This window comes from Ranitomeya imitator, chromosome 1, assembly GCF_032444005.1.
Source record: "Ranitomeya imitator isolate aRanImi1 chromosome 1, aRanImi1.pri, whole genome shotgun sequence".
Lineage (NCBI taxonomy): Eukaryota > Metazoa > Chordata > Amphibia > Anura > Dendrobatidae > Ranitomeya > Ranitomeya imitator.
Window position 1 is genome coordinate 808,252,473 of NC_091282.1, and position 16,208 is coordinate 808,268,680.

At 44.5% G+C, this 16,208-nt stretch overlaps 2 protein-coding genes across 3 annotated transcripts in view; both read left to right on the forward strand.

Annotated features, from left to right (window-relative positions):
- Positions 1–16,208, forward strand: part of BABAM1 (BRISC and BRCA1 A complex member 1) — a 64,859-nt gene that overhangs the window by 30,760 nt on the left and 17,891 nt on the right. For both annotated transcript variants that reach the window (XM_069739128.1, XM_069739136.1), the window contains exons 6-7: positions 5,062–5,086; positions 6,939–7,068. In XM_069739128.1, coding sequence (XP_069595229.1) covers positions 5,062–5,086; positions 6,939–7,068 — 155 coding nt within the window. The remainder of the gene's footprint in view (positions 1–5,061; positions 5,087–6,938; positions 7,069–16,208) is intronic.
- On the forward strand, positions 14,296–15,922 carry LOC138658139 (uncharacterized). The gene is made up of 2 exons (XM_069745676.1): positions 14,296–14,729; positions 14,882–15,922. The coding sequence occupies exons 1-2, from the start codon at positions 14,383–14,385 to the stop codon at positions 15,765–15,767; spliced, it is 1,233 nt and encodes a 410-aa protein (XP_069601777.1). The 5' UTR covers positions 14,296–14,382; the 3' UTR covers positions 15,768–15,922.

Here is a 16,208-nt window from a genome sequence, read left to right on the forward strand (position 1 = left end):
AGGTTGCAGGATTCGGGATGCGGTTGCCCTTTTGAACCTGAAGATATCAAACTGTGGGAAGAAGTCCCCAAGATTGAAGTTCCTGTGGCTAAGGTGGCCAAAAGACTTCCCTACTCTTTGAGAACTCCACGAGCTTGAGAGAGCCAATGGATAAGAAGGCAGATAACCTTCTTAAGAGGGCCTGGGAAGCATCACAGCAATAATGAAGGCCAATATAGCTCCCACCTCATTTGCTAGATCCATGTTTTTGTGGATCAGGCAACTAGAGGAACATCTAAATAACAAAACGCCTAGGAAAGACATCTTAGCGTCCCTTTCCCTTAATGAAGTCGGCCATGGGTTTATGACAGATGCCTCCACCAAGTTGGTTGGGTTCGTGGCCAGGAACAGTTCATCTAATTCGGCCCACAGGGCCATTTGGATGAAGACTTTGTCAGGGGATAATTCCTCTAAAAATAAGTTATACTCTATTCCCTTCTCAGGGCTGAGAATATTCTGGCTGGCCCTAAATGAAATTCTGGAGAAAGCGTCGGATAAAAAGATGTGGTTCCCTGAGGATAGTACTGGAGGTTTCAATCCTTTCAGAGACCTAGGCCATTCCAGAGGCAGGATTATAGAACCAAAGGGAAGTCGAGTAAGTGGAGTTACCCCCATGGAGGGAGGGGTAGAGGCTTTCTTTTTGGATCAGGCTCAGGACCAAGGCTCAAGCAGTTTGCGGAAAATTGGCGACACATTACCCAGAACCAATGGACACTGAGAACTATTGCAGAACGGTACTTAATAGTTTTCGTGGGCTCCTCCCGAAAGGTTCACAGCTACTTGTTCCCTGCCCACCAGTTCCGTTGTGTGCACAGACATAGAACTGGTGGATACAGCAGTAATAATTCCAGTTCCTCGGCCAGAGAAAGGCTGAGGCCACTACTCAAACTTATTCACTGTCAGGAATCCTTCAGGCGAAGCTTGCACTATAGTAAACCGAAAACCATTTAATTTCTGGGTAAAATACAAGAGGTCCAGGATGGAATCTATAATCTAACATTTCCCTGATAAACAAAGAGGCAGTCATGTGCACACTAGATTTGAAAATTATCAGGTGCCTGGTAATTCCTGGGGATTCGTGGTTCAATCAGAACGGAAATGAAGATTCTAGGTCTATTAACATCCTGCATTCATTGCGTCTGGTTGGCCCAATTCCACTCCAGGAGTTTACAGAGGGCTATCCTATCCTGCTGGGACAGACGCCAAGTTACACTTGACAGAAGTATCTGCTTATTCCTTGCGGTAAAAAAGTCGCTCTGGTGGACGGTTCTCAAGAATCTTTGGCAGGGCATCCCGTGGATTACCTCTCCCTGTGTAGTACCACAGACGCCAGCAAGGAAGGTTGGGGAGCGCACCTGGAAGGAAAGATATTCCAGGGATGTTGGCTTCCGAACATTCAGTCCCAGTCATTAAACTACAGGGAGTTTTACGCCATGTGGAAAGCCCTAAAACAAAATCGCTCAGTGTTAAAAGGACAGCATGTGAAGATCATGTCAGACAACGTGACTACAGTGTCCTTCCTGCGCCACCTGGGAGGCCTGAAACATTGAGCAGTCCAATATCTGTCCTCAATCATCTTCGCCTGGGCAGAAAGAACAGTTTTATCAGTGTCAGCGGTTCTGGAAGGATCCCAGAACAATGTGGCAGATTAGTAGATGGAAGATCTGGCCTAGAGAATGGGAGGTATTCCAACAGTTCTGCCAACTTTGGTGTACTCCCCAGATAGATCTGTTTGCAACAAGGAAAAATGCAAAGGTCATCAGGTTTTACTCCCTGAGCCCCACAGACAATCCGGAAGAAATCGACATGTTAAGCCAGAGGTGGAATTGGAAGCTGTCATACACCTTTCCTCCAGTAGTGCTTATTCTAAGAGTGTTCAGGAAAACTAAGGAGGATCTGGAGAAGGTATTTCTAATCGCTCCATTCTGGCCAAGAAAAAGTTGGTTCCCTCTGCTAAAGACCATGGCCCTGGAAGAACCTATGCTACTTTCTCTGAGAAAAGAATTAATACATCCAGTCTTTCACCACGACCTGGAAAGACTCCATCTGTAGTGTAGATCGTAAAAGGAACACCTTAAGGGCCCGGGGTCTATGTGGCCAAGTCATAACTACGATCCAGGCATGTAGGAAGCCGGTCACCTCAGCAATTTATAATAAAATTTGGAAGAGATTTTGTTTGGAGTGTGGCAGTTCAAATATAGACTCGGCCAGCCGGACATCCCAAAGATTTTGGATTTCTTTCAGGCAGGGTTTAACAAAGGTCTTGAACGTTTTCTTCGATCATCCCCTGGCATCTAACCCGTGGGTATCTAGATTTATTTAAGTGATACAGAGGTTAAGACCTACTATAAGACGATCTATGCCACCTTAGGATTTAAACATGGTCCTTTAAAGCCCTTTGTAAGACCCCTTACGTGCCCGTAGAACACGTAATTATATCCAGACTCCCCTTCAAAACAGCATACTTAGTGGCCATTACCTCCGCTAAGAAAGTAGAGGAGATCAAGGCCCTGCCTATTCGGGATCCATATCTCCACATTCTGGACAACCAGATAATCCTTAAATAAGGCCCGACTTTTCTGCCAAAGGTAATGTTATGCCAGATCCTAAAACAGGAGATATTGCTACCCTCCTTTTATGAACATCTAGCAAATCAGAAGGAATCCCTCTTCAATGTCCTGGATGTTAGGCAGGCCGTCATACTCTACCTAGAGGCCACTCGCAGTTGGAGGCAGGATTCTAATCTTTTTGTTCAGTACAAAGGGCAAAAATAGGGGAAAGAAAGCTTCCAAGCCCTCTATAGCAAGGTGGATCATTTCAGCAGTATCCCTAGCATACAATTCAGAAGGGATTTCCCCTCCAGAAAAGCTGAAGGCTCACTTAACGAGAGCATTCTCCACCTCCTTGGCTGAGAGGGCGGGGGCATCAGTCAAGCAGATCTGTATGGCCGCAACCTAGGCTAGAGTGAACATGTTTTGTAAGCATTATAAGTTGGACGTGTTGTCAAATTATCACGCTGCTTTTGGAAGTCCCACCCTAAGGTGGTACTTTGGTATTCTCTATGGTGCTGTCAGGAGGGATGTCCTGGGAAACTGGTATTAGACCTACCGTCAATTATGTTTCCAGGAGTCCATCCTGACAGCATGGGTCCCCTCCCTGATATAGTACCTATTGCTATTGTGTCTTAAAATTGCGTGGGAATTTAATAAAATTTAGCTGCATCAATCCTGGTGTGGTACTTGGAAAATCACTGAAGGAGGTGGGTGGGAGTGGCCTTTTAACCTCTCTGTGTGTTTCCTGTCCCTGTAAGGATGAGAAAGATGGACTCCTGGAAACATAATTACCGTAGGTCTAATACCAATTTCTCCCAAACATCCAATCCAAGTGCTGCATGTGTTTTGAAATAGTGTTTACCTGCAATAGCACTAAGGGCCCCTCCTCACCCTCCAAACACTTTATATGACTGTCAGCCAAACAATGGTTCACCCAATCGATTGGTCAGTAACTGTAACCTGCTACTGCTAATACATGTTACAATATGGCTGATCCGATAGCTGCTACTGCGCATGCGTCGGCGGCGCACTCTTACTGGAGAAGAAGAAAAAACCTCGGCGGTGGCGCCTGCACAGTATTAGCTCTCGAATCACAGCTATAGACACCGATAGCTGCTACTGCGCAGGTGCCATTTTCAAATAGTTTTTTTTTCCCCTAGCTCTTAACATCAAGAAAATGTATTATTGCCACACTAAACATGCGATTATGCTGTAGAACAGATGCCACTGCTGACACCTGCCTGCAGAAGCGTTTTTTATTGTCTCTTTCTCCAGAAGGTTAGGTAATTATGTAAACTAGGGGTTGGGTGACTAAGGGATCAGTGACCTGTCAGCAGTTTGCATTATGAATATATAATCAGACCACCACATACACCAGCCCTGCCTTAGGGCATGAGAATCTCATTCACTACAAACTGAAAATAAAGAATAAAGAAACAACCAGAAGACTGATTTAATCAACCAAGGTATCATTTTATTCAGCATAACGGCGCCGACCTGATGCTGTCTGTAGCTAACTATGCACCATCCTGTTGAAAGGTTACCGTTAATAGCTCTCAACACAATATGATGCCCCCTCATAGTATGATGTCTTCACACAGTAAAGCCCCCTCAAACAGTAAGCTGCTATCACACAGCCTCCCATTCAGAATGACGTCCCCGCACAGCACCCCATGCAGATTGATGTCCCCACACAGCCCCCCAGAATGCAATAAAGAAAAAACTACTCGCTTCAACCTGTTCCCCCTCATCTGCATTCTGTGCTGTGTATTGAGGAACAACTGGCGCAATGTAGTGACGTCATCGTGCCTGCTCCGCTCTTAGGCTGAATGATGGAAGAGGAAGCTGTCCGTTCCCTGTTCCATTATTGTTTTCACCAGTATCTGAATCACAAGGATACAGATGCCAGTGAAATTGACAGACCGGGCAGAGGGCCCCTTGGCTTTCCCAGGTCACAGGCCTCACCAGAACAGCCAAAGGGCTGTATATGTCCCGCGGCTCCACTTTGCCCATGTCTGCCATAGAGTACTAGAAAATCTGTTTACATGTGCAGCCATTTCCCCCCCATCAAATCTTGAGGTCTGCTATGGGAAAACTTCTACTTTAAAAAATTTGTAAAACTCTTCTTGTACTATACGATCTGAATATGTTGATCAATCTAAAAGAAATGTCAGTGGAATGTTTTGTTTTTAATTGTTAGAGATTCTACACTTTTGGGTAAGGAATTGTTCTAAAAATTACATTTAGAAATTGCATCTTTGTTCACATCTGCACAACAGTCTCCATTGCAGGCTCCTCCATTTTTTTTTTTTTCAAGCTGGTCTTATTTTCCTATGAAAACAGATGCATCTGTTGGGTGGTGTCCATTCTGTGAAGTCTATGGCCGAGCATCATTGTAGCTTCCGTTAGAACTAGTATCCACAGTATGGACGTGAGCAGATATATCCTTTTCCTTAATGCAATTGTACAGACCTTGAAGGCCTTTTTAACTTGATGTAAGTTATTAAATTGATACAAAATTATTAATATGGCTCTCGAGATAAGTTAACACTAACAAACCTTCAACAACTGGATTGAGGCTAGGCTAGTTCTGACCAATATGCATGTACAGGTCCTTCTCAAAAAATTAGCATATAGTGTTAAATTTCATTATTTACCATAATGTAATGATTACAATTAAACTTTCATATATTATAGATTCATTATCCACCAACTGAAATTTGTCAGGTCTTTTATTGTTTTAATACTGATGATTTTGGCATACAACTCCTGATAACCCAAAAAACCTGTCTCAATAAATTAGCATATTTCACCCATCCAATCAAATAAAAGTGTTTTTTAATAACAAACAAAAAAACCAACAAATAATAATGTTCAGTTATGCACTCAATACTTGGTCGGGAATCCTTTGGCAGAAATGACTGCTTCAATGCGGCGTGGCATGGAGGCAATCAGCCTGTGACACTGCTGAGATGTTATGGAGGCCCAGGATGCTTCAATAGCGGCCTTAAGCTCATCCAGAGTGTTGGGTCTTGCGTCTCTCAACTTTCTCTTCACAATATCCCACAGATTCTCTATGGGGTTCAGGTCAGGAGAGTTGGCAGGCCAATTGAGCACAGTAATACCATGGTCAGTAAACCATTTACCAGTGGTTTTGGCACTGTGAGCAGGTGCCAGGTCGTGCTGAAAAATGAAATCTTCATCTCCATAAAGCATTTCAGCCGATGGAAGCATGAAGTGCTCCAAAATCTCCTGATAGCTAGCTGCATTGACCCTGCCCTTGATGAAACACAGTGGACCAACACCAGCAGCTGACATGGCACCCCACACCATCACTGACTGTGGGTACTTGACACTGGACTTCAGGCATTTTGGCATTTCCTTCTCCCCAGTCTTCCTCCAGACTCTGGCACCTTGATTTCCGAATGACATGCAAAATTTGCTTTCATCAGAAAAAAGTACTTGGGACCACTTAGCAACAGTCCAGTGCTGCTTCTCTGTAGCTCAAAAGTGGCTTTACCTGGGGAATGCGGCACCTGTAGCCCATTTCCTGCACACGCCTGTGCACGGTGGCTCTGGATGTTTCCACACCAGACTCAGTCCACTGCTTCCTCAGGTTCCCCAAGGTCTGGAATCGGTCCTTCTCCACAATCTTCCTCAGGGTCCGGTCTCCTCTTCTCGTTGTACAGCGTTTTCTGCCACATTGTTTCCTTCCAACAGACTTACCATTGAGGTGCCTTGATACAGCACTCTGGGAACAGCCTATTTGTTGAGAAATTTCTTTCTGGGTCTTACCCTCTTGCTTGACGGTGTCAATGATGGCCTTCTTGACATCTGTCAGGTCGCTAGTCTTACCCATGATGGGGGTTTTGAGTAATGAACAAGGCAGGGAGTTTATAAAAGCCTCAGGTATCTTTTGCATGTGTTTAGAGTTAATTAGTTGATTCAGAAGATTAGGGTAATAGGTCGTTTAGAGAACCTTTTCTTGATATGCTAATTTATTGAGACAGGTTTTTTGGGTTATCAGGAGTTGTATGCCAAAATCATCAGTATTAAAACAATAAAAGACCTGACAAATTTCAGTTGGTGGATAATGAATCTATAATATATGAAAGTTTAATTGTAATCATTACATTATGGTAAATAATGAAATTTAACACTATATGCTAATTTTTTGAGACGGACCTGTAATGTGCAAGGTCATCTTAAGCAATAGACAAATGAATTATTTTTATGTTGTTTTTTTCTTATAGCTTAGTTTGGCCTGTACTACTGTGATCTGAAGGTGCTTGGGATGTGTCTTGATTACATTTTTATGACTGTAACCTTGTCTAATTTTTAATGCAGACAACAGAGAACGGAATTCCCAGTTACAGAAAATGTGCAGACTATTCCTCCTCCTTATGTTGTAAGGATAATCTTGATCTACAGCCGGCCAGCTTCTCAACCATCACTTACTCTAACAGAGACCATGAAGGTAACGATATGTGCACTAGATGAAAATTGTCAATTGAGAAGAAAAAGGGAAGAAAATGTATGCACACCCAATAAATAGAAAATATTTGATTTTAGGGACAGTATAGAGAAAACAAACAATAAAAATAAGGTTAAAAATGTACATGCATAACAAGGCTAGACAAAATTTGCATAAAATAGTTCAAAAATAGTCACTCAGACAAGGCATACTTTAAATAATGAAGAGATAAAAAGGAGCAACACTTCGTTCTTTCGTGGCATATAAACCTTAGTCCTTTATTGCAGCAAGTTTTTCATGGACATGGCTTTACGGGCAGGACAAGTGCAGATAAAACAGGCAAAAGGATAGGACAACGGCCGTTTCGCGTTAAGATATGCCTCCACGGGTCCTGGTATTTAACTGGGGACCCTTGTGTGTGTCTGTGGTGTATGAGCAGGATAGCTTAAAGGCCTCTTTCACACGTCCAGATAATTCCGATACCGGAGAAATCGGTACCGGAATTATCCGTGTCCGTGTGCTCACATAGCACATCTTTTTTTTTTTTTTTTTTTCCCCTTAAAAATAAAGTTTGTGCGATTTCCCCTCCTGTGTGAGCGGTCACATGGTCCCGCTCATTACAGTGAGGAATATGCGCATATTCCTCACTGTAATGAGCGGTAACACGTGACCCCTCACACAGGGCCTGCTGCAGCCGATGAGAGGAGACATCGCTGGAGCTGGGTGAGTATTTCCTGGCAAGCGGAGGGGGGGCGCACAGGGGTTGGGAGGCGGGAGGGGACGCACAAACTTTATTTTTAAGGGAAAAGAAAAAAAAAAAAAAAGATTTTTCATTCCTTCTCTCCAGCGAACGCTGCTGGGAAGAAGGAATGAATTTCGGCTTCAGCACCACACGCAGGGGGGACAGCGCTTACTGTAGCGCTGTCTCTCCTGTGGGCGGTACGTGCACACGGATTAGAGTGCACACTGTTCTCCGTGTGCACGTGTGCGGGACGCTTTGCGGACCGTGCTGCCGGAGAAAAACGGACATGTCTCCGTGTTTTCAACACGGACACACGGTCCGTGAAAACACGGAGACATGTGCATAGACCCATTCATTTGAATGGTTCTACATGTGTCAGTGTCTCCGGTACGTGAGAAAACTGTCAGTACACGTACTGGAGACACTGACATGTGAAAGAGGCCAAACTCAAGGCCTTTCCTGCTTTTTTTTCTAGGCCTCTGCCCCCTCTTCCCCCTCCTTCTCTCCCCTATCTTAGCATTATAGCGCAGGCTCTGTGCCCGTCCATCATGGACACACCCTCCCCACCCCCTTTCACACACACATACATAAGCACCTCCTCATCTGGCACAAACTCTGTGTGCCCTTCCTTACGTGAGGCTCACCTCTTTCTCTCTAGTCTCCATTTTCCAGTATTCAAACATTGCTGCATCAGGACAAGTGCCTTCCCAGCCCAGCAGCTTCTCCAACCATTCCTCCTGTGTCCTCTTCTCTCTGGCAGCAGACTTCAGGACATCCTCTCTCCTGTGGGTAAGCTCTGCTCTGCAGTCAGACACTCTCCCCAGCAATTCTCCTAACTGTCCCCTAACCTTTGGCATTTATTAGTGAATTTGCATAGCCTCTGTCTCATGTCTAATTTTAAAGGAGAGCGCTCTCGCCCTCCAGCCTCTACTACACTTGTCAACACTTTGTTTGCTTCTTTTCTAAATGCAGACTTCCTTCAGGTCAGTCTTCTTTCCTTCTGTCAGGACTGCAGTAAGCCCCCTGTTCTTACTACCTAGGAGTCCTCTACCTCTTCTGAGAAGAGCACCCCCATTGTCCCAGCGTGGGCGACTTCCCTGTCATAATCCGTTGCAGATCTTATCAAAATGCCTCATTCCCTGGTATCCGTGCGTTACCTATCCTTCCCTCTGCAGATGCAGGCGTGTCCCAGGATAAACTGTCTAACTTTACCAACAATGGCCGGAGAATTAGGCAGAAGAGTCGCTCCAGGTCTTCTTCCTGGTCCCCCTTGGCAGGGAACTTCTTCCTGCTTGTCCTCCCCAGACTTGCCAGCAGAGCCAGATGTGGTTTCCAAGTCTGGCTTGGACCTGGATTCTGATCAAGCCTCTGTCATGAGTGACATGGTCCAGAGTCTTATTATGGCGGTCAACCAGACCTTTAATATCAAAGATACTTCTATGGAACCCGCAGGACAGGTGTGTCCTTCAGAAGATCTAGGCCAACCTCTAGGGTTTTTTGCGCCCATAAGCAATTTTACGAGGTCCTCTCCTGAGTGCGGGAAAACCCTACCAGACGTTTCCAGAGAGGGAAGCGACTCGGTGTCTTGTATCCCTTCGCTTCTGGTAAATTGGGCAGTTTCCCCTGGATCAGCTAGTTTCAAAGATAACCACCAATACATTCTTTCCCCTTAGGGATGGTGCATGCATCAAGCACTCCAACATCAGACTCATAGTCGTTTGCCAAGTCGGCCTTTGAAGCAGCAGGTTCCACATTATGCCCTGCCTTTGCCACCACATGGGTGTCAAAGTCGATATCTGCTGGGCTAAGCAACTTCAGCAAGTCATCCTCGCTGGAGCTCCTGCTGAGTTGGCTGATTTAGCGAACCAGATATCTCGTGGGGGGAAAGTACGAGGGGCGATCCAAAAGTAATGATAATCAATACTAAACACAATGAATATAGTCAAAAAATAAATTTATTTTTCTACATAGTCTCCTAACAAGTCTATACATTTAGTCCATCTCTTTTCTAAACTTAGAATTCCCTTCGAAAAAAATTCTTGATCTTGACCCTCAAAAAAATCCCCAACAGCGGTTATCACGTCGCTACTGTCGTCAAATTTCTTGCCCCGAAGGTGTTCCTTGAGCCGAGGAAAGAGAAAGAAGTCACTGGGGGCTAGATCTGGTGAATGGGGGGGTATTCCACCAGTTCAAAGCCGGCTTCTTGAATGGTAGTCATGGCAACAGCAGCTTTGTGAGCCGGCGCGTTATCTTGGTGAAACAACACTCCAGCCCGCAGTTTGCCGCGCCTTTTCTCCTTGATAGCCTCCTGCAATCTTCTTATTTGTTCTGCGTAGTAGGAGCCCGTAATAGTGGCTCCCTTCTCCAAATAGTCCACCATACTAATTCCTTCAGCGTCCCAAAAAACGGACGCCATAACCTTCCCTGCTGAGCTTGACACTTTGAATTTCTTCGGCGTCGGCTCGTTTCCATGTCATCGATTGTTGTTTAGTTTCGGAATCAAAGTGGTGGATCCAGGTCTCGTCCATGGTCAAAAAACGTGACACAAAATTTTCCTTGTCTGCTTGGAACTTTTCAAGATTTGCTATTGAAATGTCAACTCGTTTCTTCTTTTGTTCGTCGGTTAACATTTTTGGCACCCAACGCGCGGAGACCTTTCTCTTATGCAATACTTTTGCAAGGATTCTTTGAATACTGCCATATGAGATCCCTGTGACCTCAGCTATATGCCTGATAGTCACTCTTCGATCTGCCAATACAACTTCTTCAACTTTTTTCACGTTTTCTTCATTGAAGGACGTGGATGGGCGTCCTTCACGATGTTCATTTTCCGTCGATGTTCTTCCCAGCTTAAATTCCTTGGCCCAGCGTGCAACTGTGGAATATGGAGGAGAAGAGTCCCCCAATGTTTCCACCAAGTCGCTGTGTATGTCTTTGGTAGTCATTTTTTTCAAGCAGAGGTATTTGATGACAGCTCTGAGCTTGTTTTTTTCCATTTTGATGTTCACTCCTCGGCAGTTCATATTTAAATGAATGTAGCTCCCGGGAATCGTGGTCTATTTAAGTAATTTTTTTTTCCTGGACTAGTGGGTACCTAAGAGAGAAGAAAACATTTTATTTTAATTTCTGTGTGCAATAGAAATAACCGATTATCATTACTTTTGGATCGCCCCTCGTATGTAGTATCTGTCTCTCGATAGCACCTCATGTGCTGCTCAGACATCCAGTGGCCATCCGCAGAACCATCTGGCTGAAGGCGTGGCAGGCGGATCTGTCTTCTAAGAAATCCCTCACCAATTTGCCCCTCCAAGGATAAAGACTGTTTGGAACCAGGCTGGCCCAAATGATAAAAGAGGCCACCGGAGGGACGAGTTCTCTCTTTCCTCAGGCGAAACCACGGTGCCCTCACCTGAAAAGTAAGTTTTGACCTTTTCGTCTCTTCACATCTGCGGAAGATTTCTCATGCCATGAGAGGCCGCAGAATCAACAGGGAAGAGAAAGGGCCTCTTTTAAAATGATACCCTCCTCCTGGTTCTTTTAAACGCATGACGTTTTTCCACCACCCAGGGATTTTCCCTGGGTGGACGTCGTCTTCTGTCTTTCAGGGATGCTTGACTCACCTTTGTCGACAACGCCTGGTTCAAAGAGGTATTATCTTCAGGATACAAAATAGAATTCATCTCGCGGCCCCGAAATTGGTTCTTGAAATCCCACCCTTCCAGGGACCTCTCCCTGGTTCTGGATTTTTTCGCAGCCATCATCTCTCTCCTCCATTCAGGTGTCCTAGTAACAGTTCCACCTCTGGAACATTCTGCAGGTTTCTGTTCAAACCTCTTTGTGGTTCCAAAGAAGGATGGGTCAGTTTGGCCCATCCTTGATCTCAAGTTACTGAACAAAAGGGTTCAACTACACCTTTTCAGGATGGAATTGCTGCATTCAGTAATAGCTTCCATGGAATCACAGGAGTTCCTGTGCTCAGTGAATATTCAAGACTCCTATCTCCATGTCCCGATTTTTTTCAGGACACCAGAGATTCCTGCGTTTTGCCGTATGGCAAGACCGCATTGCATTTCGGTCTCGCAACCGTTCCCAGGATCTTCGCAAAGGTAATGGCGGCGGTGATGGCCATCCTACGGATCAGAGGTCAAGTGATCATACCTTACCTCGATGATATCCTCGTCAAAGCTCCTTTCCAGCGTCCGATATTCCTGGGCATGCCTTTCAACACCTGCTTAGCAAGGATCTTTCTCCCCATTGGGAAGAGAGAAGCTCTTCAATGGGGGTTCACTCTTCAGGCCCTGCAGTCTCCTTCCCTCAACTCGGATATGGCGGTTCTGAGCAGAATGGTGGTGGCTGCAAAGACAATCCCATTTGCTCAGTTATGCTCCGGTGGAACAGATCTCCTCTTTCTCTGGACCGCCCAGTCCAGATCTCCTCTCTAATCAAAGTGTCCCTAAACTGGTGGCTGCTCTCCCCTCATTCTTCAGTGTTGGTCCTTCCTTCCCATTCACTGGCTATTGGTAACAGACACCAGCCTCGTCTGGGGAGCTGTTTACCGCAAGCTCATGGTCCAGGGGTGATGGTCAGCAGAAGAGACCTCCCTGCTAATCTGTTTCCTCAAGATCAGAGCCATCCTTCTTTCTCTTCTTCACTGGCAGAACCTCCTCAAGGGCCTTCCAGTACGAATTCAGAAAGACAACTCCACGGCGGTGGCATGTGTCAACCAGCAGGGATGAACCTGGAGCCCTTTAGATTCTTCTCTGGGCAGTGAACATGGTTGCGGCAGTGCATATTCCCGGCGTAGACAACTGGGCTGCCAACTTTCTCAGCCTTGAGGGCCTTGCGGCGGAAGAATGGTCCCTACATCAGGATGTCTTCCATTTGATTTGCCTTCAGTGGGGCACTCCAGACGTGGATCTCATGGCGTCCCGATTAGAACAGAAAGGTCAGTTTCCAGGTCCCGCAACCCTAGTGGTGGACACTGACTCTTTGGGAATTCCCTGGTCACAGTTCGCTCTTCTGTATCTGTTCCCTCCTCTTGCCCTACTCCCCAGGATGTTGAAGAAGATCAAAGCAGAAGGTGTAGCGGTCATCCTAATAACACCGGTTTGGCCCAGGAGGTTCTGGTATGCAAAGGTCATCAATCTGCTCGCAGACGCCCCTTGGGGGCTTCCAGACAGACCACACCTGCTTTCCCAGGGTCCCATCTTCCACAGGAATTCTCGGTTTCTCAATTTGATGGCGTGGCTGTTAAGACCACAGTTCTAAGAGAGTCTGAGTTCTTATGGCCAGTGATTCAGACAATGATTCAGGCCCAGAAGCTGACATCGTCTCCAGTTTATTATCGTAGTTGGAAAGCTTTTTTCTATTGGTGTAAGGCTAATCACACCGCATCTATGACTTTCTCCCTTCTATTCTTCTATTAAATTTCTGCGCTGTCAATCCTTTTCTTTTTAAAATCAGATAATTTTTATTGATTTTATAAAATCAAATAAACAATTACATACATTGTACATTATAGCACAAACACGATAAACTTAATAAACAAGTTTAACCCTTAGGGTATGTGCACACGTTGTAGATTCCATTGTGGACTTTTTCTCGCAGATTCTGCAGAATCCGCAGGTAAAACACCCTGTGGATTTACTGCGGATTTTGTGCAGTTTTTACACCTGCGGATTCCAATTATGGAACAGGTGTAAAACGCTGTGGAATCCGCACAAAGAATTTTCCGCAGCATGTGCACTGCGGATTTGGTTTTCCATGCGTTTACATGGTACTGTACAACGCATGGATCCGCAGCCAAATTTGCAAGTGTGCACATACCCGTAAAGTTTATATACTACTATACCTGCCAAGGTAGTCCATGCCAAACTAAGTTATCAATTTTGTCCCGAGTGAAGATTTTCCCAAAGATTGGTTACACTTTATTAAATACACGGATTATACCAAAACTAGTATTGGTTGTATGTTCACTAACAGCATGTTTACGGAAAGAAAATAATTGGTATTTATATGTCCTCAACATACAATATTTAAAAAGCCAAAATAGCTAAATGGTTTAGTACAATTATTCTGAGTAAGTCCACAGATGTCACCTCAGGGATGACAAGTCACCGTTCCCATATATTTATAAATTTTATTGAGTTCCTTTTAATGTAAGTACTTCTCTCCAGGCAAATGGTCTTAATTAATTTTAACTTTCAATTCCTCTAATGTTGGGGGATTACGGTCTAAGGCTACGTTCACATTAGCGTCATGCGACGCAGCGTCGTCGACGCAACGCATGACGCATTGGCAACGCACACAAAAACGCACCCTTTTAGACGCATGCGTTGAACGGATGCGTCGTAAAACGCTGCGTTTTTTGTGCGTTTTTGTAGCGTTTTTTCGAAAAACGCAGCGTTTTTCAACGCATGCGTTGTCAAACAATGATGTCATTTTTCAACCCAATTTAGTGTCTAGACACTAGATAATACCACCAATGGATAGAAGAGGGTGGGTATAATGGAATTGTGGTATATATACCCCGGCATAGATAAATTCCTACCATTGCGTGGTTTTACAGCATCAAGATGGAGCGTCCCATGGAGAGTATCTACCTCAATATGGAGCTGGATTTTGCCATTGCTATTGCTTACGCTATTGCCTGTCATGAACAGAGGAAAAGAGATAAACTACGGAGAAGGAGTCGTCGGCGTTTTTGGCTACACCCTATAGTGGAAGTCCGAGAGAGTCGTGGAGCCTACCATTGTTTGTTTGGCGAGTTAAATGACAACCAGGATAAATACTTTGAGTACACCAGGATGTCTCAAAACAGCTTCCGCTATCTGCTGCGTCTGGTGGAAGGAGCCATTTCCAGGCAGGACACGCAGCTCCGTAAATCAATTTCCCCCGAGGAACGTCTGCTGGTGACTCTACGGTACGTAATGCAATGTGAAGGATTTATATGTTCTTGCCATTTTTTAAAGTAACGTGTTTTGTTTTTGTGGGGTGGGGGATTGGAATTAAAAATGAAAATTTATTCTATAACAATGTAATTAAATTAAATTTATTTATTTTTCTTCTTGTCAGTTTCCTGGCTACCGGAGAGACCTTGAGATCACTGCATTTCCAGTTTCGGATTGGAGTCTCCACACTTTCGGGTATTATTGCCGACACATGCCGCGCATTGTGGGACAACCTCCGGGAGGAATTTTTACCAATACCAACGACAGTGTTATGGGAGGCCAACGCCAAAAAATTTGAACAACTGTGTTCTTTCCCTAACTGTATTGGAGCAGTGGATGGGAAGCACATTAGGATTACAAAGCCTGCAAGAAGTGGATCTCTGTTTTTCAATTATAAAAAATACTTTTCCACCGTGCTCATGGCAATTTCAGGTGCGGACTGCAGGTTTCTCGCCGTGGACATTGGAGCGTTTGGCCGTGCAAATGATTCACGGACATTTAAGGAGTCTGACATGGGCCGAAGATTATACGAGAACAATTTTAATTTCCCCCAGCCACGACCTCTTCCCAACACCGAAGGCCCGGCCATGCCATTTGTTGTGGTTGGGGATGAGGCTTTTCAAATGAGTGCCAACCTACTGAAACCGTACTCCAGTCGGGGCTTGGACCGCACAAAAAGTATTTTTAATTATAGACTGTCCAGGGCCAGAAGAACTGTGGAGTGCGCCTTTAGAATCCTTGTCTCCAAATGGTGTATCTTAGGATCCGCAATAAATTTGAAAATTGAGACAGTGGATGAGGTGGTGAAGGCTTGTGTGGTTCTCCACAATTATATTATTGATAAAGAGAGAGTCAACGTGGAACTAGATGAACCCATACCAAATCCATTGCCTGATTATCAAGATCATCCTCTGAGGACAACTTTGGAAATTGCTCATATGAGGGATCGATTTGCTGCATACTTTGTTTCAGATGTTGGGCGTGTTTCATGGCAAGATGAAATGGTTTAATTTATATTTCATCTTGGTTTTACTGATAAAATCAAAACACTGTCATGTAAACACTGTTGAGTCCATGACATTTTACCAGCCTATGTAATGTTATTTAAATGTTGTAATGTCCCCTGAATTTCTACTGTGTTGTGTTTTGAAATAAAGTTCTTTATTGTGCCTTTCCGTTTTAACAAAACAAATCTCCCATATGTTTTTCCAAATTAAACAAAATTTAAAATCCAATGTTCTAGAAACTAATGTGTGTCCCACAAAATTTAGTAATGTGAGCACCAGTACCCAAATTGACTGTGACAAAACAAACAAATTGTTCAGCCGTATGTTCCATAGTTTTAAAATATAACATGATCGGCTCCCACCTTGTCAACCATTTTTAATCTTGCAGACTATTTGCATATGGAACCTGGCTTGACAAGGAGGGAGACAATCATGTTTGCTAAA